Source organism: Oncorhynchus kisutch, linkage group LG17, assembly GCF_002021735.2.
Source record: "Oncorhynchus kisutch isolate 150728-3 linkage group LG17, Okis_V2, whole genome shotgun sequence".
Lineage (NCBI taxonomy): Eukaryota > Metazoa > Chordata > Actinopteri > Salmoniformes > Salmonidae > Oncorhynchus > Oncorhynchus kisutch.
In genome coordinates, this window is record NC_034190.2 from 59,748,379 (window position 1) to 59,775,211 (window position 26,833).

Consider the following 26,833-nt stretch of genomic DNA (forward strand, 5'->3'; position numbering starts at 1 on the left):
TTGCCATGTAGTTAATGCACTTTTATCTGTGCTATTTGGGAACATGTCTGACTCTTGAGGGCTTTGTACATCCATAATCAATTCTATAATAGCTCTGGCTGTCTGGATGTTTTTTAACTTGAATGCTAATCCAACAAATGTAAAGGTCAAATGGGAAAGGGTCATCCTGCATTAAGCACTTATGATGATTACGGAGGCCTGCTGATACAAGCAATTTCCCATTTAATCTAACTATCTGTTGACTCCGCAGCTCGGAGCATTATCATCAATGCCAGACAGGACTACCTCTCTTTATTACAGGCACGCCTCAGCGCACAATGATTTCAGCTGTGGGCTTAAGCAGTAAAGGTGAAAAATAATCATCTTGGATTGATGAAATGCAATTCCTTTTTAAACAGTTTTATGGACAGACAACCGTTGTCGGAGCAGGTGATTTAATCGACAGAGGGCAGTCTGGTCAATTTGATAACTGCAAGTGTCATAAGCAGTTATCCATGTATTCTTATACAGTGCCAGCTGCCAAGACAATCATGGCACAGAATGATTAGAAGCAGGTAGATTTAGTCTGGAGTGTGGCAGCTTGTTTACTTTCTGTATCAAAGGCATCGTCCTGATCCTATGGTATTGACTTGACATTAACACGCCTGGACGAGGTAACTGGCTGTTGATTCAGTGAAACGCTCAGACTCAATTTCATCAGATCAATAGAGTCAGCTGTGGAGAGAAGGGTACGTTTACAAATCAAAGCTGAGATCAAAGAGAGGGGGAGAGAGGGAAGATAGAGAGAAGAGAGAGCAGTAGCGGTGATGGGTGAGGTGGAGTGATCTCCCTCCCAGGGGGAGGGAGGGATGGAGATGCATGGTATAGCGAGAAGGCTGGGCCAGCTGTGTTAATGACCTGACACACAGCACCGCAACAGTCAGACACACAGACAGACAGCAGAGTGGTATTCTCCCTGTTCCCTTCCATCCACGCCACTCAATAATTAAAGCACTCAGCAAGAGTGGAATGGGCGGGTAAAGGTGAAACTCGTTAGCCAAACCTGTTGGAGGCCATCAGTAATTGGCCTGAAGTTTAAAAAGGAGATGTTAGAAGGGGCTCCAATGAACCTGGGTCAATTCTAAAAACTTTCAACACGTATCTCTGAGTCTCTGCTACATACTGTAGTTATGAAGCCCTTCGTATCACAGAGACACATTTTTCCATCTCTGCGTTTCTCCTCCAGATTGTGGTGGGTGGTCTGGAGTACTTCCCAGGCACCCTGCACATCTACTCCGACAGCACCCTCACCCTGCCGGCCATCATCGGGATCGGGGCGGGAGGAGGGGTGCTCCTCATCGCCATCATCGCCGTACTTATCGCCTACAAGAGGAAGACCCGGGACGCTGACCGCACCCTGAAACGCCTGCAGCTGCAGATGGACAACCTGGAGTCCAGAGTGGCCCTGGAGTGTAAAGAAGGTAGGAGCACTGGTCTTCCTTCTCCTATTTCTCTCCTGTCCTTTTCACCATGACCACTAACAAACAGGTTTATGTGTATGTGTTCCACATACATGGCTGTCACTGAAATGACACCAGTGCTCGCAGGTTATTTTGATATTCTCTTATCAGAGAGCTGTGTGTACTTTTGTAAGAGTAGTGACAAGGGTGCTATCAGAATTTGCTTGCTCTGAACAGTTTCTGTTACTGTGATGCTCCTGTAGTCGATATGTGACAACATGATACAAGTGAATCCCTCCACATTCTTTACCGTATGTTTTCTCAGACGTTGACTCTGTACGAGGTAAAATAAGTATTACTCATGTCACACGGCTGACTGTGTACATTATGAGGATTATCAAAGCATCCAGACAGTGACTCAGAGATTTGTCTCCTCTGCTTCTGTCAACACAGCATTCGCTGAGCTGCAGACAGACATCCAGGAGCTGACCAATGACATGGATGGAGTGAAGATCCCCTTCCTGGAGTATCGCACCTACACCATGAGAGTCATGTTCCCCGGTATCGAGGAGCACCCCGTCCTCAAGGAGCTGGATGTAAGTGTAAGAGAACTACAGCACCAGTTCCCTTCACTTCACTGCCTTGTGTTTCTATCTTCATTTGTCTTGGTAACTTAGAAGAGTATGCTTTCATGAGGTTCAATTTTCTTGTACTGTAACTCACTGCCCAAAAAATAAGGAATATAAAAAGCGACAGATCCTGTTTCAAAATCCCCCAAGCTCAGTAGCCAGCAGTACTCCTCCTCTCTTAGTGCTGAGCTTCAGAGCAAACTCTTTTCTTTTCCTCTCAACCTCTTTTCTTTTTAATTAAAACCTGAGGCAGAATCAAAGCAGGAGCCCCACCAGGCCTCCGTAGACTACTCGTCTAGAGACTGCCGCAGAAATGTTTGGAAAATAGTGAAGTTTTTATCTGGTACTCCATGTAATACTCATACTACAAAAGACAAACCATTTTCTCTCCCCCTTTTTCTCTTACACTTTCCCCCTCTCTCCCTCTTAACCCTTTGGACCTCCTTTTGTCTATTCCCACCTCTGTGTACACCACCCCCTTTGAAATTTGATTTGTGTACACCCCCATCCTCCTGTGTCCTGTCCCTCAGTCCCCGGCCAATGTGGAGAAAGCCCTGCGTCTGTTCAGCCAGCTGCTGCACAATAAGATGTTTCTGCTAACCTTCATCCACACCCTGGAAGCCCAGAGGTCCTTCTCCATGCGGGATCGCGGCAACGTGGCCTCTCTGCTCATGGCCGCGCTGCAGGGCCGCATGGAGTATGCCACCATGGTGCTCAAACAGCTGCTGGCAGACCTCATCGAGAAGAACCTTGAGAACCGCAACCATCCCAAACTGCTGCTCCGACGGTGAGGCTACTTACCTGTAGAGAAACGGGCTGGGTGTTCTCTTCTCGCTCCCTCACTAACACCTCTACTCATGCTGTATGTGTACAGGACACGTGTTGTTGAAACTGACCGGTGTCTCATCTCTCCTGTAGGACAGAGTCTGTGGCAGAGAAGATGCTCACCAACTGGTTTACGTTTCTGCTGCATCGATTCCTCAAGGTAATTCTAATGGTGCTCCGATTTATTTCTAACTGAGGGTTAATGTTGGTTCAGAGAAGAGAGATTTAAGTACATAGCAGAAGATTTATGTTCGTGATTTATTCGAAAAATGTCTGTTTGGCTGAAACACTAGTAGGCCTAAAGCAACACTGTGGACTGTAGTATTCTTTCTGTTCACGTTTTCATTTTTGAACCTGAAATTCTGTAAAATGATCTTTAATGACTATTATTAGTGTAATCTATGAGTTGTAATTATATTTTTGAGGTGGAGTTCTTTGGCTAATCATGGTCCTGGTGCTGTTAATTCTCACTCTGTGTGACCGCAGCACAGTTGAGTGCACACACAGCACGGCCACAGCATGAACCATATCGGAGAATCACTCCAGGGGCAGTTGTGGTCATTTTGTCTAACCACATCCACCAACCAAAATGGCCTTTCTGTGTTTTTCCTGCCCATATGCTGCTCCTGCTTTACTCTGGGGTTGGATCGAAATGGCCATTTGCGTTAAGGACACGAACATCAGGCCCATTGAGCGTTCATGCCTGAAATGCCTCTTGGAATGTAGCTATGGATAGCAGCCAAGTAAATTTAAGTTACATCAGTGCAGATGTTAAAGTGTTCTGGCCATCTCCCCAGTCTCCCCAAGTAATTACCCTGAAATGTTTCCACAAGCCTTTACTTAAACTTCTATTCAGAATTGACTTTCACATTTTCATATTCAGCTTGCATAGCAATATTCATCTTTCTTAGCAAGGCTTATCACTGCAAAACATTTGTTTTAACACAAATATATATCTTAACTGGGGGAGTTCAGTACCTTATGGTAGATGGGGGTGGCAGGTAGCCTAGAGGTTAGAGCATTGGGCTGGTAACTGAAAGGTTGCTAGAACAAATCCCCGAGCTGACAAGGTAGGAATCTGTCGTTCTGCCCCTGAACAAGGCAGTTAGCCCACTCTTCCTAGGCTGTCATTGTAAATAAGAATTTGTTCTTAACTGACGTAACTAGTTCAATAAAAAAAAGGTAAAGGTTCTAGACTTGTTTAAAATAACAAATGTAATGCCATGTTAAGATTTCTAAAGTTCTGAAAACAAACAAAAAACTTACTTAGCAACATAAACACATTTAGTGAAGAATAAATTATCTGAGGATTTAATCTAATTGGACATGGTCTGGAAAAATATAGAAGTTTGACTGGTTTTCAACTGAGAAGAAATTCTGGAGAGTAACTTGAAATCTGTAGTTATGATGTTATTAAATATGACGTCAACTCAACTTTAAAGATTAAGACCACAGAAGAGCATGTCCTTGAAAACAGTACGGTAATACAGAAAATCCCTGACACATCCCAGCATGACCAATCAGTTTTACTGAATGCTGCTCATACTCTCATTGCCCTACTTACATTTGACAATTTGGGGTCGTTTGTGTGTTTGGGGTTTCCTTTGTTTGAGTATGGATTTGAATAATGCTCCATTTGCTCATTGACAGCAGGATTTGGAGGCCTGGTAGATTGTCCATTGTCCTCTGTGTGTCTGGGCTGGAAGGCCACTCTGTGCGAGCAGCTTGAGACTCAGGATGTCACATTGTAATTAATGATGTCAAATTAATCAGCCTTAAGAACTAAATAATAGTGTTCTCAGTATCACTGGTTAGTAATCAAAAGCCTGTAAGTGGGTAATTGGTAACTTCCCCACTCTTCACTACGCTGTCTGAAAGGGATGTGATTGCCGATCCCTCTCCCCTTCTCCCAATCACTCCCTCTCTTCCGCTTCTACTCTTTCCCCCTCTGACCCCCCCTCTCTCTCAGGAGTGTGCGGGCGAACCTCTGTTCATGCTGTACTGTGCCATCAAGCAGCAGATGGAGAAGGGGCCTATAGACTCCATCACAGGAGAGGCGCGCTACTCCCTCAGTGAGGACAAGCTCATCAGACAGCAGATTGACTACAAACAGCTGGTAAGGAAGGACCCTCCTCCACACACACACACACACACACACACAGCTCTCACACACCAGTTTCATTTGAGTGTGGCCCAACGGAGCCAACCCCCTCAGTCCCAGGACAGCAAGATGAATCCATGTACTGATTCTCTCTTAATGTGGTTGCAGAAGCAAAACAAACAGGAGGATGTTTAGCATGCTTTGCCATGGAAATCACCTGTCATGTTACTGAGGAAGTGATGTGGGCTGTGGCTCCCCCATTGGCTGTGGGATCCCAGTGTAGGCAGTGGTAGGCAGAGCTGGGGCTGTATGGGTGAGGGAGGTCTCTTGGAACAAACCCACTCATCACTCAATCACACAATGACCTGCTGCGGGCCAGTAATGATTCAAACAAATCAAGCATTTATTGTCTGCCCATAAAACAAACCTTCCCACCACATCGCTCTCTCTCCCCAACGAGGCGGCCAAGCAGCACTGCCAGGAAATACTACACTTAAACAATTATTGATTTACTCACCGTCAGCAACCCATTGACTTCCACATAAAAGCGTCACACCCACATTTGCGAATAAAAAATAGAAACAGCACAGGAATTCTCTAAATATTACCTCATATTAGTTATTTATATGGACCAATAACAATACTCTGACTTAGTAGGATACACTAGTAGCCCGTCCCACACCCACCCCTCCACTTCTCCATGAATCTGCATCCGAGGCCTTTCTTCACTCGCGAGCACACTGCCTGGTAAAACACTGCAGCATCAACTCAGGACAGGTTCATCTCTACCTCCTTCAGAGGGATCGATAGAAGGAATGGCAGATGTCAGAGGAATTAGCCCTAAAGAGACAGATGCTCCCCGAGGAGCTGTCTATATCTCTGGCCCTGGGGAACCCAAGTAAAGGTCAACCCTATAGGACGGCTTTATGCCCCCTGGTTCCATATACCCTTAAATCACTCATAATCTGTACCACCTATGGATGATGGAGGCTCTGTTATTGATAAATCTAGGGCCATCTGTGCACTCTATCGATAACTATCATTCATGGTTATCTCTTGTATCCCTTTAAATGGCATTAACCAAGACTGGCAACTTTACTGGGAAGTACTTCAGTATTTGATACTCTGATACTGTAAAGTTATCCTATGCACCATAGATACACAGATCGGATAGATATACAGTGCCTTCAGAAGGTATTTACACCCCTTGACTTTTTCCAGTTTTTGTTGTTTATTTTTTTAAATGTAACCTTTATTTAACCAGGTAGGCAAGTTGAGAACAAGTTTTCATTTACAATTGCGACCTGGCCAGGATAAAGCAAAGCAGTTCGACACATACAACGACACAGAGTTACACATGGAGTAAAACAAACATACAGTCAATAATACAGTAGAAATAAGTCTATATACGATGTGAGCAAATGAGGTGAGAAGGGAGGTGAAGGCAAAAAAAGGCCATGGTGGCAAAGTAAATACAATATAGCAAGTAAAACACTGGAATGGTAGATTTGCAGTGGAAGAATGTGCAAAGAAGAAATAAAAATAATGGGGTGCAAAGGAGCAATATAAATAAATAAAATAAAATAAATACAGTAGGGAAAGAGGTAGTTGTTTGGGCTAAATTATAGGTGGGCTATGTACAGGTGCAGTAATCTGTGAGCTGCTCTGACAGCTGGTTCTTGTGTCACAGCCTGAATTTAAAATGGGTTAAATTGATATATATTGTCACTGGTCTACACATAATACCCCATAATGTCAAAGTGGAATGATGTTTTTTTTATATATATATATATATTTTTTTACAAATGAATAGAAAATGAAAAGCGGAAATGTCTTGAGTCAATAAGTAAAAGAAGGGCAAAGAAGGGCACCTATTGGTACATGTAGATGGATAAAAATGAAAAAGTAGACATTGGATATCCCTTTGGGCATGGTGACATTATTCATTACACTTTGGGTGGTGTATCAATACACCCAGTCACTACAAAGATACAGGCATCCATCCTAACTCAGTTGCCAGAGAGGAAGGAAAATGCTCAAGGATTTCACCATGAGGCCAATGATGGCATGGCTGTGATAGGAGAAAACTGAGGATGTATCAACAACATTGTAGTTACTCCACAATACTAACCTAATTAACAGAGGGAACTGGAAGCCTGTACAGAATATCAATATTCCAAAACATGCAACAAGGCACTAAAGTAATACTGCAAAAAAGGTGGCAAAGCAATTCAGGATGTGTTATGTTTGGGGCAAATACAATACAATACTGAGTGCCACTCTCCATATTTTCAAGCATAGTGGTGGCTGCATTATGTTATGGGTATGCTTGTAATCGTTAAGAACTGGAGAGTTTTTCAGGATAAAAAATAAACGGAAGGGAGCTAAGCACAAATCCTGGTTCAGTCTGCTTTCCACCAGACACTGGGAAATGAATTCACCTTTCAGCAGGACAATAACCTAGTACACAAGGCCAAATCTACGCTGGAGTTGCTTACCAAGAAGACAGTGAATGTTCCTGAGTGGCCGAGTTACAGTTTTGACTGAAATCTACTTGGAAAATCTATGGCAAGACCTGAAAATGGTTCTCTAGCAATGATCAACATCCAATATGACAGAGGTTGAAGAATTTAGAAAATAATATTGGGTAAATGTTGCACAATCCAGGTGTGAAATGCTCTTACACCATTTTCAGACACATGGAATGTGCTGCCTTGAAAGCGTCTCGGCTACGGCGTGTCTGTAAGGGTACACTACAGCTTTTTAAATGCCAAAACGAAACCTTCTCTGGAGATAGTTTCGAAGCGCCACTGAACAGACATTTTACTTGTCTGCAAAGGAATGACGCTTTTGAAGCGGGACTAATGTCCATCACAAGGCAACCAGAACTGTCAATCAAATAAACTGCCTGCGCACGGCCTGCATGTCTGCTGCCTCCACAGACATCACTCTCTCCTAAAAAAATTTATTTTAAAGTTCAATAAATACCATGACATACCAACACATTTAGTCGAAAGAAAACACATCTAGCTTCCCTACCATAAAAAAACAGCATTTAAACAGCACAACAGCACATCAGTCAGCAACGTTTGTTGTTGTCAGGGAAACAATACAGAACATTCTATGCCAGAATTCTACTGTATAAAAAAATAAATAATAATAAAAGGTTATCAATTGTCGCTATCAGAACATTACTGTAGCGGCGTTACTGTAGCAGCGTTACTGTAGCAGCGTTATTGTAGAAGCGTTACTGTAGCAGCGTTACTGTAGCGGCGTTACTGTAGCAGCGTTACTGTAGCAGCGTTATTGTAGAAGCGTTACTGTAGCAGCGTTACTGTAGCAGCGTTCTATATCTTTAAATGCCAAACGTGCTTCTACAAACTGTTGACTCAGGGTTGTGAATACATACACTACTGTTCAAAAGTTTGGGGTTACTTAGAAATGTCCTTGTTTTTGAAGAAAAGCAAAAAAAAATGTCCATTAAAATAAGATCAAAGTGATACAGTGTAGATATCGTTAATGTTGTAAATGACTATTGTAGCTGGAAACGGCTGAATTTTTATGGAATATCTACATAGGCATACCTTGGCCCATTATCAGCAACCATCACTCCTGTGTTCCAATGGCACATTGTGCTAGCTAATCAAGGTTTATCATTTTAAAAGGCTAATTGATCATCAGAAAACCCTTTTCTAATTATATTATCACAGCTGAAAACGGATTAAAGAAGCAATACAACTGGCCTTCTTTAGACTAGTTGAGCATCTGGAGCATCACCATTTGTGGGTTTGATTACAGGCTCAAAATGGCCAGAAACAAAGAACTTTCTTCTGAAACTCATCAGTCTATTTTTGTTTTAAGAAATGAAGGCTATTCCATGCGAGAAATTGCCAAGAAACTGAAGATAGTCTAGAGAAGGCCCGTTTTCCTTCAAAAACAAGGACATTTCTAAGTGACCTCAAACCTTTGAATGGTAGTGTATGCAAATGAGATATTTTTGTATTTCCTTTTCAATAAATTTGCACTTTGTCATTATGGCGTATTGTGTGTAGATGGGTGATATTTTCAAAAATATTGCATTGATTTTGAATTCAGGCTGTAACACAACAAAATGTGGAATAAGTCAAGGGGTATGAATACTTTCTGAAGGCACTGAAGGCATCTTTTACCACCAAGGTGCCACAAATCTTCCCTTGTCAGAACTTGCTTGGCCTTGGACCTCCTCAAATGATGAGGATTCTCCCATTCCTTGAGAATTCCTGTAATTTGCTTTATAATTGGTTTTTAATCACAAATGCCCCACTTGTTAACTATTTCCAGTGCATGGCAAGAAGGAAATTGACTTTGCTAATGATCAGTGAGTGGCAGTGGTACAGATGTCTGTGGTACCCTGTGCCAGCTGCACACTGTGCTAATCACCTGATTAACGCACCCAGCCCACACCAAAGGTCTCCTCATGAATTTATATGGACTGGCAGCATGGTGTGTACATGCCCAGTATATAAATACATTAGAAGGACCCCTCTACTCTCTGGTCACTATCCGTTTTGGATGGATAGTACACCTTGGTTATTCCAAAAGGCAACGTAGGTAATTTGATGGTGTTTTAGTTAGTAGATTGTGTGAAAACAAGAATCAATGCTTATCCAATAGTCAGGATTCCTCTAGCGAAACAGTGTTGAACACAGAAAACCTGTCAGGCCTACAGCATCATTTTTTATCGTCCGTCAACATGGCACACTAGTTTACAGAAAGACATTAGCCAGTAGACAATACGGAATCTATTATTTATGTCCACTATACAGTGACATGGTAATCCCTGCATAGAGTTTGTATATGAACTCAGAAGACGGACTCGTTGTGACACCACTCCTCTATGCTAGTTAATCTGTCAATGCAAGTTGCAAATTCGGCTGAATGCATCTTCATTTGTTATAATGACAGTTTCCCAAATAGAGCCTGACTTCTCTATATTGTGACTGAGTGAGCTGTGAAGGGGTGCCAGAACTGTTAAACAGATGTTATGTGGTTGCTCTCTATCCTCAATCTCCTCCTTTTAACTATGGTACATTGTGTCATATAAATCCTTGTTTGTAGTTAAATCAATGTCCTCTGTCAGTTTTATATTGACCTGAGGATGGCTCATAAATGTGTCCTCCAGATCGGTTTTATTCTTCGGTGATTGTCTTCAAACAGATGAAATCTTCATTATCGACAATGCAGTTAATATATCTGGGGGGACTATTGATAAAATTGCATATAAAGTGTTTCATAAAAAAAAAAAACATCTGAGGAGATTGCAGTCAAAACCTCTCTCTTTCTTTAAAGAGATTGAACGGTACTTTAACGCCTAGTAAGTCTTTTTTTAAACCTCCCCCTTTGGGATGGTTGTGTCAATGTGTAGTTCATACATGCATAATCAATGAGCAGAATTACTGTTTTACCTCAACTAGCCACAAAATCCCTAGTTTGTTTTCTGGAAGCTGTGCAGCGCCATTTTTGCTCCATTTTACCCCACGTGCACCAGCCCCCTGGTAATTGGAGTTTTAGCCAATGAGCTTGCCCCTCGCCATTTGAGTGACAGCTAGCAAAAGGCCTGCCCAGCATTATCCAATGTGGTTGCAGGGCGGGTCCAAGTGGACACAGCAGAGAGAGATTGAGAGAGCAATAACGTGGTGCACATATCTGCTCACATGTGACGTAGTATGCAATTTTCGGCGACCACTTTCGGCTTGTGAGCGCTATTTTCAAAATGATTTTCTGAAGTTATACAAAGGTTTGACAGTGCGTCATCCCTAGTACTGACGGCCCTATGGTTTCTCCCTCCCCAGACTCTGATGTGTATCCCTCCGGAGGGAGAGGCAGGCACGGAGGTCCCGGTGAAGGTGCTGAACTGTGACACGGTCACTCAGGTGAAGGACAAGCTGCTGGACGCTGTATACAAGGGCATCCCCTACTCCCAGAGGCCCCAGGCTGACGACATGGACCTGGGTAAGAACCTTCGGAAAGTATTCAGACCCCTTGACTTTTTCCACATTTTGTTACATTACAGCCTTATTCTAAAATGGATTAAATAAAACATTTTGTCCTCATAAATCTACACATAATACTCCATAATGACAAAACTGAAATACCTTAATTGCATAAGTATTCAGGCCCTTTACTCAGTACTTTGTTGAAGTACCTTTGGCAGCGATTACAGCCTTGAGTCTTCTTGGGTATGAAGGATTTATTGTGAAGGATGTGAATTATTTATTGTAACTAATTGCAACATTGGTTAATAGTGATTCCCTTTTGAAACTAAAGATACAGATTAAACTAATCAGATCTAACCAATTTTCTGTTGTTTTTTTATGTCCTCACAGAGTGGCGACAAGGTAGACTGACCAGAATTATCCTTCAAGATGAGGACGTCACCACAAAGATTGAGAGTGACTGGAAAAGGCTCAACACCTTGGCCCACTATCAGGTCAGACAGCAACACCAGCTGGACACATCCACATAATACTCATCCACATTATTCACACACAAAGACAAATACTATCATATTGATGGTCATTCATTTGATGATACAACATTAAAGATCTCTCCTCCTTCAGGTGACCGATGGTTCTCTGGTAGCCTTGGTCCAGAAGCAAGTCTCAGCCTACAATATTGCTAACTCGTTTACCTTCACCCGCTCTCTGAGCCGCTATGGTACTTATCAATGACCCTTTCAGTTTTTCCATACCTACAGTACTGTTTGAAAGCCTGGCCCCACCCAGCCTCCTACAGTATCTGACTGTGTGTCGTTGTGTTTCCAGAAAGCCTCCTGAGGACGTCCAGCAGCCCAGATAGCCTGCGCTCCCGTGCCCCCATGATCACCCCTGACCAGGAGACTGGCACCAAGCTCTGGCACCTGGTCAAGAACCACGAGCACGCTGACCAACGGGAGGGCGACCGCGGCAGCAAGATGGTGTCTGAAATCTATCTCACCCGCCTACTGGCAACCAAGGTCTCTTTTCATTGTATTTTTGTGAATTGTCTCATAATGTGTCATGATAATGTATCATTGCCAGGCACACGTTCCTTTCTTGGACACTGTATTAACACCACTTGTCTGATCACCCTACAGGGAACTCTGCAGAAGTTTGTAGATGATTTGTTTGAGACGGTGTTCAGCACGGCCCACCGCGGCAGTGCCCTCCCTCTGGCCATCAAGTATATGTTTGACTTCCTGGACGAGCAGGCCGACAGGAGGCAGATCACTGACCCGGACGTCCGCCACACCTGGAAGAGCAACTGGTGAGCACAGTGTCACCTCTCTGTCTGCCCCTGTTTCTTATAGCTGCCCCTTAAATAAGCTTCTGGAACCCAAGCTGTATCTGTGCATTTGGTAAAAGAGTTTGGGACCTCTGTCTCAATCTGTCTCAGTCTTCTTGGCTGTTTGAAATGGCCACTAATGAGGCATTGCTACTAGCCTCGCAGGAATGGCACAGGCATACTTACAAGCCCACTCCATAATCAACTTTTCAAAGGAGGGAGTAATGACAAGAATTATGTGCAATTTCCGGTTCTTCCTCAACCAAAGGGAGTTTTTCCCTCACCACTGTTGCTTTTGGCTTTCGTTTTATAAAGGTATAGAACTGAGTCTTTTTAGTCAAGTGTTTATGACAAATGACTAAAATGGGACACTTGAAATATTGATTTAATTAATAAAAATTCATAAGATTATATCGTACAGTACCATGACTATGACTGATTTTATTGTCTCAAAGCTCTATTTGAGTTGTCCACAATGTGGTTTTAAAATCTGTATTTTGTATTGCCAACTATTGTATCATTCTGGAGTGACACTTTAATACATGTTTCTAACTCTAAGATTCCCTTATAATGGTCCCAAACCTTTTCTCCTACCTTTTCTCTGCTTTCTCTCTGACAGTCTGCCCCTGCGTTTCTGGGTGAATGTGATCAAGAACCCTCAGTTTGTGTTTGACATCCACAAGAGCAGCATTACGGATGCCTGTCTGTCTGTGGTGGCCCAGACCTTCATGGACTCGTGCTCTACATCAGAGCACCGCCTGGGCAAGGACTCCCCCTCCAACAAGCTGCTGTACGCTAAAGACATCCCCAACTACAAGAGCTGGGTGGAGAGGTATAATTTCAGTTACCATCAATTTTATTGGCTGTCATATCGACTTTTCTCTCAAAGAGTCAAACACTGAGCACTCTTGTGACTCTTTGCTTGTGTCAGGTACTACAGAGATATCAGTAAGATGCCTACCATCAGTGACCAGGACATGGATGCCTATCTGGTGGAGCAGTCTCGTCTCCATGGCACCGAGTTCAACACTCTCAGTGCTCTCAGTGAGCTCTACTTCTACATTAACAAGTACAAAGAGGAGGTAAGAGGCATGGGCCAATACTCTGCTTTATTATTCCTCATATTGCACAGGTTAACTTATTTTATACCTAAATGTAATGTAAATTAACGTTCTTATTAATGTTGAGGAATTCTTTCTCTTACTCTTCTGTTCAGATTTTGACAGCACTGGACAGGGATGGGTACTGCCGCAAACACAAGTTGCGACACAAACTGGAACAAGCCATTAACCTTATGTCGGGCAGCAGCTGAGGGCGGAGGATGGAACAGGGGGTCAGGGGTCGGGAGGGGGGGGGGGGGGGGGGGGGGGGGGGGGTTGGTTGAACTGGGGAACGGACCTGTGTTGGAACATCCGCAGCTTGTGCTAGTAAAAATGAAGACATGAGACACTGGACAATCAACACAACGAACCACAGCACAGCACATTAAGCCCAATGTCTACTGACCAGATTCTGTGCCCAATATCCTCACTCCCTCAAACCTCTACCTGCCATTGCCAGTGAAACATTCTGAGTCATTTTTTTCTCCACACTGGCCTTTTCAATGACAGACTCTTTAGTAACTGCCTAATCTAATGGAAGAGGACTACTGTGGATAATATGAGATACATTCCAATAGAGGCATACAGTAAGTTGCTTTGGGAACTGTTCTGAATTGCCAAGCTAGTGCCATGGGATGAGTAGCTTTTGGTCTGGGATAATAATTGTACAAAGTGCTGAAAAGTAACATTTAGGTGTGGACTGGATTTTATCTAGAAACGTATGGGCTTTACTACAAGTATTGTAAGATACCATAACCTATTGGCCCCAAAGGAAAGCTTTGAGGCTCTGTTTTGATGTGTTAGGGTGGGAGATTCAATGACAGTGCGTGATGAAGGAGGTAGTGTATGGACAAAAGAGACCAAATTCTGGAAGCACCAGAGGCCTAATTAAGTGACAAATTGAGGGGAGTGTTGGGGCTGGGCTGAGGCTGGGCCATCCCCCCCCGTCAAATGCCATAGCGACAAAGCGCCTTTTTCCTTTTCTTATGTTTTTTTGTTCTTGAAATTTGGGGCCAAATGGACCTTTGCTGATGGTGAGGCTCAGCTCAGAGTCCAGAGTTTTAAAGCTTGCCTTTGTGTTGCAGGAAGCCCTCTCCTCGTAGACGTTCCACCCCTACTGTAACTGTCCAGCTAATTATACTTAGATCCCCGTGTCAGTCTGCACCACTGTGAATCTGATCTGTCAGGATCTGAGGAATTCCCATCCAGAGCCCAGGGCCACTGCTGTCGGGGAAACAACTATTTTTACCCATATCAAGCATCCTAAATCTAATCGATCCGTCACGAGCAATAAGTCTAGTTCTAAAACAGCAAGCCATGTTTCATTAGATTACACTAAACCAATAGTTATGTTAGAGGATCTGTATGTTGCGATAATCATTCTGTGTAGTAATCTTTCTGTTCCAGATTTTTTCCGTATTGCAAATGACAGCTTGATCAAAATGTGTAACGCAACACCAAGCACAACAGACAGGGGACACAAGTATTCATTGTTTTTTTTCTTCTAGAAACAGAATGCGGTCTAAATACAACCTGTGTGGTTGTGAGTTCACTTCTGTAGGTCATTCGCAGTAGTTAATGGAGAAAATGCCTCTATGCTGTCCGTGTTTCCATTACCATGCTAGAGGTTACTGTGTTGAATTCTGATTCCCAACCCAGGAGACCTTAATCCTTCATTCTGTTTACCCCACAGTCCCAGAGAGCCAGCAGCAGTAGGCTGTTTTGTAGGTTCTGATCAGCTGGTAAATGCCATTGCTCTGTGTTGACTCCCTCCATGACAGACAGTAGAAGCTCTGTGTGTTTCAGTGGTGGTACAGCGGCTTACTGTACACACTCCTATGTTCCCTCTCCATACTTCTCTACTAGGAGGGAATGCAGTCTGGTGGTCTTATACCTCAACATTATTTGAGTGCATTTACATGTGGTTCTGAGTTCGGCCCTATCCAATGATGAAGTATTTATTGTTTTGTCTTTATTTATTTCATATTTATTTACATTTTACACAAGAATGTGAACTCTTGTTTTGTACAGTTTTAGTGACTGTACACCTGAACACAGTTGGTGTGCTCTGTACTGTACTATAGGCCGAGTCTGCAACACTGCTGCAGGAGTCTTTTTGATGCCAATTCCCGCACAGGGCCGGGTTCATTTAGGATACATCATAGATTCAGTAAATAACAGAGTTCCTTCACATCCATAACTGAAAAGTAAATCTTTGGTCGCCACATCAAGTGTTTGGTGACAACAGTGAGGAATGCAGACTGACCAAAGGAGGCACAGAGAACAGTCAGATGATCACGCTCTTGTCTTTGGGTTGAATAATGCCGTAAGGCTTGACCCACATGTTACAATATATGTTAACCATAGATTACACCACGTTTAAAAATTCAGCTAAAAACATACCTTTAAAAGATTTTTAGTTTAATAGGATAAAGCCTCAAATTCCAATGTTCCCCATAACTAATGTTAGAGAAATATGTATTTGTACTACTAAAGCCAGAGGTTTGTGGTAATCCTGGTTCCTGAATATAAATATTTCAGTATAACTAACAGTTATTTTATCCATTAATTCCTCGAAGATGAAATACAATTTATTGTTAATAAATGAAACCAATACTTTGGTCTATCAGTGTACAGGTGTTAGTCCTCTAGACACTGGCTGTGTGTTGTTTTTCATAGGGACCTTTAACACGGTTATGCTCTGTTTAGATCTGACCGAAATGGATCTGAAACAAACTCATTACTGTAGACTAATTAGGCTTGCTTATCAGCCCAGGAACAAAAGAGCCATTATTATATATTTTCATAACCCTGCACACATTTCATTAAATCCACACCAAGTGAGAGAGAGAGAGAGAGACCCATTTTTCTACATGGAAGATGCACATTGTAGATAACCACCAAATCAATTTAGAATTCGGTCTTGGAACTCAGAGGGAAATACATTTTCAAATAAAACTGGAGCTCATTAGCATGTTAAGAGCTGCAGGAGGATAATTAAGGAGAATTGGTTTCAACATCCTGGTGTTATTTTGGGGCAGAGAAATTGGGTCAGTGTATCTGGATCTAGCTCTGGGGGGGATATCACCTTCCACCATATGTGAAAATGACTCAGTCAGAAATGACGGCCTGGTTGCCAGAGCTGCCCTGTCAGCATTGCAGGTGTATTACAGATATCAAAGCTCTGCTTGAGCCACTTTACAAAATTAAAGTTTATCATAAATCTGGAAGAGAACGTCTTGAATTTTGACTTAGTACCTCTGGTTAACGCCATCTCATAGGGTTTGAATCTGGTTGCAATCTACCCACATAAGTAAACAATTCAAATAGTAACTGCAATAAGGTATCCATTTTTTGGGGTGAAATCTGTAATCATATCCAAAGTAGTTTGGCTGCCTGCCATATGTAACCGGTGTGAAATGGCTAGCTAGTTAGCGGCGTGCGCTAGTAGCGTTTCAATCGGTGACGTCAGTCGCTCTGAGACCTTGACGTGGCTCTTGTGGAGCGATAGGGAACAATATTTCTTGGGAGGCAGTTGCCAATGTGTTCAGAGGGTCCCTGGTTCGAGCCCAGATTGAGGCAAAGAGAGGGACTGAATCAACACTGTTAGACATACATCATATGTAAACTAGTGAAGGACCAGGTGATTGGGCTGTAGAACTCAGCCGTGGCCATACGTCTGGTTTTGTGATGTTGTATAAACAGCAACATAAAAAAAGCACCTGTAACATGTAAGGAAGAAAAGAGGGAGTGCAAACTTGTGATGTTTCTAAGTAGATACTGTAGAAGCTATGTCAGTTTTAGATCCATAATTACATTTCAGTCAGTGTTCTAGTAAAAAAGTTAAACTTTTGTCTCAGATAAATTAATTATAATTTATTTGTTGATTTTGTCTGTTTATCCCAAATGTTTTAATCGATTTAACGTAACAAATTTCTTTACTGCTTCAAAGATATATGGAATTTATTAACTTTGTCTGGAGAGAAGGTAGCTTTGTGACTGACTGACGAATGGATGATTGCTCTGCCTAGTCCTTAATTCTATATAAATATATAAATATATTTTGTATAATTATTTGTTTAAAATGTTTCCTTTTAAATTATTGTTATTTCTTTTTATATTTTATTTTGTTAGTTTGAAGGAGTTGTAGTAATGAGTCCTTTAAACGCTGGCTGCAATGAAGTGTTTTGTATATATTTGCACTTTTTTTTACTCAGTCAGAGGTTTTTAAAAGATTGGATTCTAACTTAATGTTGAAATGACAAGCATGGTGTTTTGTTTTGCTAATTAAAATATGTGGATGATGCTGTATGTTCTTGAATGTTTTATTCGTGTATGATCCTCAATGATTATTTTCTCTGAACAATGTTTGAATTCAAATAAAGGCAAGTGTTTTAGTAAAAATTCCACAAAGATTATCCAAAGTGGACCACGTATATGGAATTCAGTGTCCTTACTTTGCTCCTTCAGTACACAAAATACTGTTACAAAACGAACCGAGGAGATCAATTCACAGTCTAAGAAGTATACACTTGAAATGACCAGTGATGCTGTGAGCATGTTCATAATAAAAACAGAATATGTATCACATCTTTTTAAAAGATTGCAAATCTATCCCACCTTTCAGATATCATCTCTTTATCATGAAAGGGGGATATTGTGTTTTCTTCTCTGCCTTCCTGGATTAAAAGCAGGGCAGAGGATTTGGTATACAGATCAGAGAGAAAAATGGGATTGCAGACCGTTTTATGTACAGGGATTTCCATATTCACATTTCATCAAAAACAGATGAATTAATCTGGGCCTGACACATAAAGATGGGCACTTGTGGTACAGGTATGCATGGAAACAGTATCTAGGTGTGGAATATTAAGAAAAAATAGTACCAGAATCCTCAACTTCATTAATTAGGACAGCAGATCAAAGATGTAGAACATCAAGCAGGATTATAAACAAAGCTGAAAAACAGATCATTACAACCATATTCCCCCTAGAATATGGATCAAAACAGTCAAGGTGGGATGCTATTCATATTAGTGGTTGTGAATTGATACACGTTTTCTATTTTTGTTATAACAACCTTTAACAGTCTTTATTAGGGATTTGTATACGGATGATGTTTGATTGCATTGACTATCTCGGATTGACAGACCAATCGTAGCATATTACCTAGAACAATCTACAGTTTATACGGCAGTTTCATATATTTTTTTCTCCAAATCGTGGCATGCACAGTCAGTTATATATATATGCACATTCCTCTACAAATCAATGGTGACTCGCCCTTTCACTGGCTGATATTTTTGAGAAAGGAAGTAACACGGTCATGAATATTTATGTGTGTGAAGGTGCAACTTCTGAGGAGGGATAAATCGAGTGAGAGCGGAAGAGCTGCTCCTCCAGACAAAAGGGAAGGATTACAGAGAAAGAGGAAAACAGACGGCAAAAGGCAGGCTGCCTCTGGGGGTGTGGGGTTTATAAATAAGTAATGCATGCTGGGGGGTGCTCATTAGCAGAGCACTCTCAATACTAAGGGGAACAGAAATGTGTGGCTGCAAAAAAAACACAAAATAACTGCACACACAAGCACAGCTTCTACCCCCGTCTCCACAACATACACCTAAAGCGCTGCTGCTACCCCATCACAATCACACTCCTAGCTGGGTGACTCCAGCACACTCTTCACCTCTTCTCTAGTCTTTCAAGCCACTGTGTAACTTCTTCAGTTAAAAGGAGACCCCAGCAGAGTGAGGAGGATATTGCTGTCTTATGCCACGGGCCACAAGTGCCGCCTCACAGAAGAAGGATGTTTTTATAATGGTGATGTGTTTTAGCAGGTCTGTGTACACACTTTATAAATGTCAATTGTGTTTTCATCTTGAAATCAACTGAGGGGGAACATCGCCACATTCTTGACCTTTAGATATCATAATATGATCCAGATGTTGTATCCACAAAAATTACTTTTCTTAGGTATATTGAAGTCATTGTGAGACACTATTGTTAAATGTGGAGAGAGCTATCTCCAGGGGTCCACAGTAGGATGGGAAAAGACAAGGTACCACTCTCCCAGTAGGCAGTGTATGGACAGAAATATGCCTTGGATATCCAGGGATTACAAAGTCCAAAACACACAGCTCCACATAGGTACTATTAAAGGTAATTACTCTTACTATAGCGATAGATTCCCCCAGGACAGGCCCAAACCCTGCAGATACAGTCCTGACCAGGAAGAGCAGGCATGACAGTTTAGCCAAGCCCAGCCAAAAGCTGTTTTCCAAAACACTGATTTATAAAGACACTGGGAGAAAATAACAGAGGTGCAGTTTATAAAAATAAAAAAAAATCTGTGAATAAAGTAAATGTGGAAGAACATGAAAGGCAGGAAATAACTGTGCTGAAAATGAAGTAGAATGAAAAAAGAGGTCTTGAAGTAGTCTTGTATGCAGAATTCAGACCTCACTTTCAGCCTCTTACTGTCAGACAGCAGTCACATTCAAATATCATAAACCTGGGTGTTTTATGAATAATTCAGAGGAATGGCTCTGCACAATTACAGAGGCCAAATCATTTATATCTCCTGTATAATCTCTGGATAGGTAAGAATATTTTCTATCTATCCATCCAACTCAATTCATTCTCTGTGGAGAAGAGCTACTTTGTCCATGCAACCCATGGGGTTCTCAGGGGTTAGTTTTCTGGGAGCACATTTTTCTAAATGGCCCTATGCTCTTGTGTCCATTCCATTTATCCAGGAGCGAGTCTGAAGCCCCAGTTAGCTGTCAGGATGGATGGAGCCAGGGATTCTGGGTGCATCTTTCTGTCATTGCGGGCCTAATTTAATCCCAATCCACAGGCGTGCGACTGCTTTAGAACCACTCTGGAAAATTAAAAAGTTGCCTTCTGCCTCCAATTACATTGTTTGACAGTCAGCCCGCAACATACCCACATACACTCAGAATATGTTTCACTTTTTCCCTCTGCATTCCCCTCTATTCATTGTCTGATTAATGAGCATGGAGTCGTATGAGTGACATACAAAACAAGGGAAAAGACTTAAAACGGCAATGAGACTGGGTGTCTTGTTTACTTCAAGTGGAGAAGAGACGTGTAAACAGCTTTGCCGAATCATGTTGCTGTTATGAACAAGGTTGCATCCAATAAGGTAATGGCCTTTTAAAACACACATTAGTATCTTCAATCAATTTGGATAAAGGATGAGAATTGGATCGAATACTTTCACAATTTCTTCTAAGCATGTCTTCCATTTTACTTTATGATACACCACTCTACCATATATCACAAAATGGTGTTGGGTGTAGAAGTGCAATATCATGCCAGTTGACTACCTCTTGCATAATTTACTGATATAGGGGTATAAACACAGCAAAAGCAAGGCCCTGCCAGAATATGAACTCAGGAGTACAGGTGTAGGATCTTAATTTGATCAGCCTGTTGCAGGAGAGCTATCCTACAATGCAGGAAATGTTCAACTTGTATTGTATTTGAGGTTTATTGGCTTATGAAGTTTGTAATTTCCACTTTCAGACTTGATTTTCCGTTACGAAACATGTATCAACCCCTACAACAATTGCCAATAATTATAATCCATATAATAATTGACATTTCCTGTATTTTCCTGCTGTATCAAACTGGCTCACATGAAGATCATACACCTGTAAGATAGACAGAATGGCACAACCTCAAAACATTGGCAGAGAGAGTCTCCATAGGGAGAGCGTTCTATGGTTGGACTGAGATGAAGGAACACTTTTTTCAGGCATGTGCTTTAAGGAATTCTGCTTCTTTTGGGAATCCTTATCATTCTCAAAGTTCTGGTTGGTGGAATCAATGAACAAGAGCTTGAAGGAGCAAATTGGCAAATTCATCACCGAAGGGCTTTTGAACTGAGTATCAATGCAAATACAGGTGCTGCTCAACTCAAGGTCCAGGAGAATCCCTACAGCTGGCTCTCAGCCACTAACTTAATGATTTCACTAACCAGAGAGTTTAGGAAATCTGGACCAATCCAGACTTGGGCCCATAGTCCTACACTTTAATTGCTTTCACTCTCTAAGGACTGACAGAAGTTAGGAGATATGTGTGTTTGGAGATAAAAAAAATATTTAAAAAAATTAAAAGTCAGTTAAGAACAAATTCTTATTTTCAATGACGGCCTAGGAACAGTGGGTTAACTGCCTGTTCAGGGGCAGAACGACAGATTTGTATCTTGTCAGCTCGGGGATTTGAACTTGCAACCTTTCAGTTACTAGTCCAACGCTCTAATGTGTGTGTGTTCACCGTGTGACGTGATCTGGTGCGACATCCAGGGATGAGCAGGAAAGATGGGTTGCAGAGGGATTATATGCCCATATTTTGTTATCACACAAAGCATTGACTTGACCCAGCCTGAAAGCCCATGTTATGTCTAGACTCAGAGAAGGTATACAAGGAGAATGGTACACAGGCCCCATTGTTGTGTCTGTATGAGGTGGGATAAAGAGGAGGTCATGACCAATCATCAGCTCCAGATCCTGATTGTGTAGTGATCATCAGCTCCAGATCACTACATTGTGTCAACACATGGGAGGTGAGAGGACACAATAAGTGATATCATCTCTTATAGATACAGAAGCTGGTGAAACGTCCTTCAAGGCTTTGCTGAAGAGGGTTTTAGAGCAGTTGCATGTGCTCATATTTACACAATGCCACTGTGGACCTATGTGTGCACTGCCAAGGTTATTTCACTCCTCTTATAGCTACAACAATGAGGTGATATTTCACACAAGAGTGAACAAAAACACAGCAGTCATGTATTACAGAATAATTCAACAATGACTACCAGGCAGCTATGTGATCATAGCTGGTTTTACCCATTGTGGAAGTGATGATAAAATAATTATGAGTAAATTATATACATTTGATGAGCATTGATTACTGAGATTACCATATTGTTATCTTGTTAAAAAATGGACTGGCAACCAGTCATGACTCATATGCCATCACTCATATCATTTTCAAAAGGCACTCAAAGCTATATTTCTGGCCAATGATGTAGCCTACATATTCTACCATAAAAACTGCATGGCACCAGTGAAGAAAGTCTTTGAATCATTTATTGAAATGACTAGAAGTCACCAATTCTGCCCATATTTAATTCATAAATATATGACATCATATTTGTAAAGATGTGAAATGAGATACGAATAATGAATTGAAGGCAGCCATATTTAGTTTCCTCGTCAATATGCCAGACTAGCTGCCTTTTGTCCTCTACCTCCTTGTCTGACTGGACCAACCATTACAGCACATTGCTCAAGGAAATGTCCACTTTCCTTATGTCCTTACTTTCACCCTTCACCAGATCCCACCCTGATAGATTCTATGCCAGAATAAACAACAAACCGAGCACATCCTCGGTCAAAGTACACTTATGCCCTTGATCCTCCAATACTTGTCAAACTGTAAACTCCAAGAAGCATTGTTCAAAATACAAGGAAATATGGGGCTCAATGATAAACTCTTTGGCATTTTAATGCTGAATGATAAATAACAGAGCCTTTTAATGCTCTGTTAACGTCTGCCTCAGAGCCACAGAATTGGTACTGAGATAACACTCATTCATCAATTAGGCTCTTTTCATAGAGCAGAGCAGAATAAATCATTAATCCCCTCCCCTGACTTCATATACATACCCACAAGGCCCATTATCTCACATTCTCCGCAATATTGACATGATTAGCAGCTCAATGCAGGTGACCTACAGCTAGTTCTAAAGCCTTTTATCAACAGGAGCAATAGAAAAATGCTGTCGATATTCCTCAACAACTTAACCAAATCCTCCAGAATGATGAACTAATCAGAGAACATGGGGATTGTGACACATCAACAGCCTCTCTCTCTCCTAGATTCCCCCACTGCGGCTTGTGCCAACTGCATTGCGTTGTTGAGTAAAATCCCGGCCAACCGTCCTCCAGATGGAAGCTGCAGCAGAGCCAGACCTCCTGACTTGGGGGAAGTGAGGGGAGAGGTGAGTCGGTGTTTGATGCTTGGCCTCTGTGATTTCCCTTCCTAGAGGACAGGACTAAAGTTATCCAGGCTAATTAACCAACAGGCTCAGCCCTCACATGCCCAGATTGGGATTCAAGAGCCAACAAGATGTATGGTGTCACCTTTAAGATTAGCCTGCGCCCGCCTCAGAGTTAGCAGTGAGTTAATCGCCTGCACTCTTTGATGTCCCTCCCCTTTTCCTTCACAAACTTTCAGTAATAATTGAATCCGTCAAAGACTTCCCCTCATCTAATCCCTGGCTATGGCAAATCCCCTGTTCACTCCTCTGCCTCTTTTTTAAACCACACAGAAAAAATGAAGGGGTCTTAAATGAATGTGCTTAGCATTTCCATCAAGACATGACAGATCTTTGCAAATTATCCATTTGAATAGGTCATGGTTTCACATTTATTCCAAGCAGGCTGCACGTTCCAGTTAGTAGCGCCCTCTTTCTCTCTTCTCATATTTTATGTGGTTAATTTTTGTCATCAACACACTGATTTGAAAATGCAATTCATTCTGGTTCTCTTGAAAGCCCTAATACTCACTTAATTTGCCTGAATAGGGAAAATGTAAGTACAGTATGCATGACTATAGATTCTTGATGTGTGTTGTTGCTCAGGCAGGATACACTGGTTCTGAGTTTTCTAAGGGATTTAGGGGAAGAATATCCAAATGTACACTACCATTCAAAAGTTTGGGGTCACTTAGAAATGTCCTTGTTATTGAAAGAAAAGCAATTTTTTTGGGCCATTAAAATAACATCAAATTGATCAGAAATACAGTGTAGACATTGTTAATGTTGTAAATCACTATTGTAGCTGGAAATGGCAGTTTTTTTAATGGAATATCTACATAGGCATACAGAGGCCCATTATCAGCAACCATCACTCCTGTGTTCAAATGGCACGTTGTGTTAGCTAATCCAAGTGTATCATTTTAAAAGGCTAATTGATCATTAGAAAACCCTTTTGCAATTATGTTAGCACAGCTGAAAACTGTTGTTCTTATTAAAGAAGCAATAAAACTGGCCTTCTTTAGACTAGTTGAGTATCTGGAGCATCAGCATTTGTGGGTTTGATTACAGGCTCAAAATGGCCAGAAACAAAGAACTTTCTTCTGAAACTTGTCAGTCTAATCTTATCCTGAGAAATGAAGGTTATTCCATGTGAGAAATTGCCAAGGAACTGAAGATCTCGTACAATGCTGTGTACTACTCCCTTCACAGAACAGCACAAACTGGCCCTAACCAGAATAGAAAGAGGAGTAGGAGGCCCCGGTGCACAACTGAGCAAGAGGACAAGTACATTAGAGTGTCTACTTTGAGAAACAGACGTTTCACAAGTCCTCAACTGGCAGTGTCATTAAATAGTACCCACAAAACACCAGTTTCATTCACACTCTAATGTACTTGCCCTCTTGCTCAGTTGTGCACTGGGGCCTGCCACTCTTCTTTCTATTCTGGTTAGAGCCAGTTTGCGCTGTTCTGTGAAGGGAGTAGTACACAGCATTGTATGAGATCTTCAGTTTCCTGGCATTTTCTCGCATGGAATAGCCTTCATTTCTTAAAACAAGAATAGGCGCATGAGTTACAGAAGAAAGTTCTTTGTTTCTGGCCATTTTGAGCCTGTAATTGAACCCTCAAATGCTGATGCTCCAGATACTCAACTAGTCTAAAGAAGGACAGTTTTATTGCTTCTTTAATCAGAACAACAGTTTTCAGCTTTGCTAACATAATTGCAAAAGGATGATAAAATGATAAACTTGGATTAGCTAACACAACATTCCATTGGAACACAGGAGTGATAGTTGCTGATAATGGGCCTCTGTACGCCTATGTAGATATTCCATAAAAAATCAGCAGTTTCCAGCTACAATAGTAATTTTCAACATTAACAATGTCTACACTGTATTTCTAAACAATTTTATATTATTTTTATGGCCCAAAAATAGCTTTTCTTTCAAAAATACGGACATTTTTAAGTGACCCCAAACTTTTTAACGATAGCGTATGTGATCACAAATAGCTACTGTTCTATGAACTCTTGTAATGGTGACCTTGGGGAACACACAAAGAGCATACAGACAGTACCATCTGTAGTGTGGGGAACAAAACATCATTCAAAGTGCAAAGTTAGGCAAACTGTTACACCTTGGTCAACTTATAACTGCTTATAAGTGCTTATAACCTCACTCTTAAATCCTTATTACACTTATGAGAGTGAAATAAACGCCCCGAACAGTACCTTAGAGTAATGTCTCTATAATAAGTCCAGAGGGCATTCATACAGCACACCACCCACCAGAGTCCTATTTATCTCCTCACTACACCAGTGTCATGCCCAGACACACTGGCTTGCTCTCTGAAATTACATTCCTAATCTCTCCCACTGCCATGCCATGGCCCAAAACCCTGACTAATTGGGATAAAATTGAATTCATCATCACCCTTGCCTGTCTGAAATCTGAGTCTGAAATATTAGATAATGATGTAGATTGCTCATGAATACCGGTTTAGCTAAATCAAACTTAATTCTAATACACTTTATCAATAATGGTCGTCGTTCCTGAGACAGTGATGAACCACCTGTCTTTATCAGAGGCTTATTCTGTCTAATGTCCGGGGACTTGAGGGAACCTGGCCAAAATGTTGGCCAAAATGTTATGTACCCTGGTTCATCAAGAACAATCTTTTTGCTGATGAACGTGAAATCCAGACAAGGTGACAGATCAATATCAATACTGGAAGACTGTCTGTCTACAAAAAAACTTGTATCATTATGGAACAGCCCAGCGTTTCCAATAAAATACTCCACACTCCCCAGCCCCTTCCTTCTCTCTTGACTCAATGTCAACTGCCTTCCCTGGTCCCTGAAAGCTGATTTTTACACCACGGCAGGATTTCCATAATCGCTTTATCCATGTGATGTGATCGGCCTCTCACACAAAGAGGAAGACATTAGCCCCAATTTGAACTGCCACGGATTTGCCAAACAGAGGGTTCTGTTTGCCACTGATAAGGGAGGAAAGGTTTGGCAGGACTCTGACTGAAGGGTAGGGAAGAGTGGTGAAATGCCAAGCAAGACAACCAACTTGCGTTTTCTATTGGCAATCAATAGTTCTTCTGAAGGATCAGTCTGTTTTGATAAATTCTTTTGAGAGTTTGGATATTTCCTCATGGAAAAATCTGTCTATGAAATTCAGTAATTGGATCTAGCATTCCAACAGGATCCAATAGGTTGTGTGTGCAAGAAACACACACAGACAAGTTTAGACGACCTAATGAGATACACGTGTGAGTGCAAGCAGACATATTGGATGTGAAATCAAACACATGTTCTAAAACACTGAGCTACTGTAAATAACCAATTTGTCCTTCCAGTAGGC

The 26,833-nt window shown here is 41.6% G+C and overlaps 1 protein-coding gene across 1 annotated transcript in view; it reads left to right on the forward strand.

The window, feature by feature from the left end:
• The window catches only part of LOC109907012 (plexin A3), a 125,147-nt gene extending 111,511 nt beyond the window's left edge, over positions 1 to 13,636 (forward strand). The window contains exons 20-32 of the mRNA XM_020504815.2: positions 1,226 to 1,460; positions 1,893 to 2,035; positions 2,599 to 2,855; positions 2,987 to 3,053; positions 4,863 to 5,009; positions 10,826 to 10,985; positions 11,360 to 11,463; positions 11,594 to 11,690; positions 11,798 to 11,988; positions 12,109 to 12,278; positions 12,916 to 13,128; positions 13,228 to 13,378; positions 13,513 to 13,636. Coding sequence (XP_020360404.2) covers positions 1,226 to 1,460; positions 1,893 to 2,035; positions 2,599 to 2,855; positions 2,987 to 3,053; positions 4,863 to 5,009; positions 10,826 to 10,985; positions 11,360 to 11,463; positions 11,594 to 11,690; positions 11,798 to 11,988; positions 12,109 to 12,278; positions 12,916 to 13,128; positions 13,228 to 13,378; positions 13,513 to 13,608 — 2,031 coding nt within the window. The 3' untranslated portion in view covers positions 13,609 to 13,636. The remainder of the gene's footprint in view (positions 1 to 1,225; positions 1,461 to 1,892; positions 2,036 to 2,598; positions 2,856 to 2,986; positions 3,054 to 4,862; positions 5,010 to 10,825; positions 10,986 to 11,359; positions 11,464 to 11,593; positions 11,691 to 11,797; positions 11,989 to 12,108; positions 12,279 to 12,915; positions 13,129 to 13,227; positions 13,379 to 13,512) is intronic.
• The last annotated feature ends 13,197 nt before the right edge of the window (positions 13,637 to 26,833 follow it).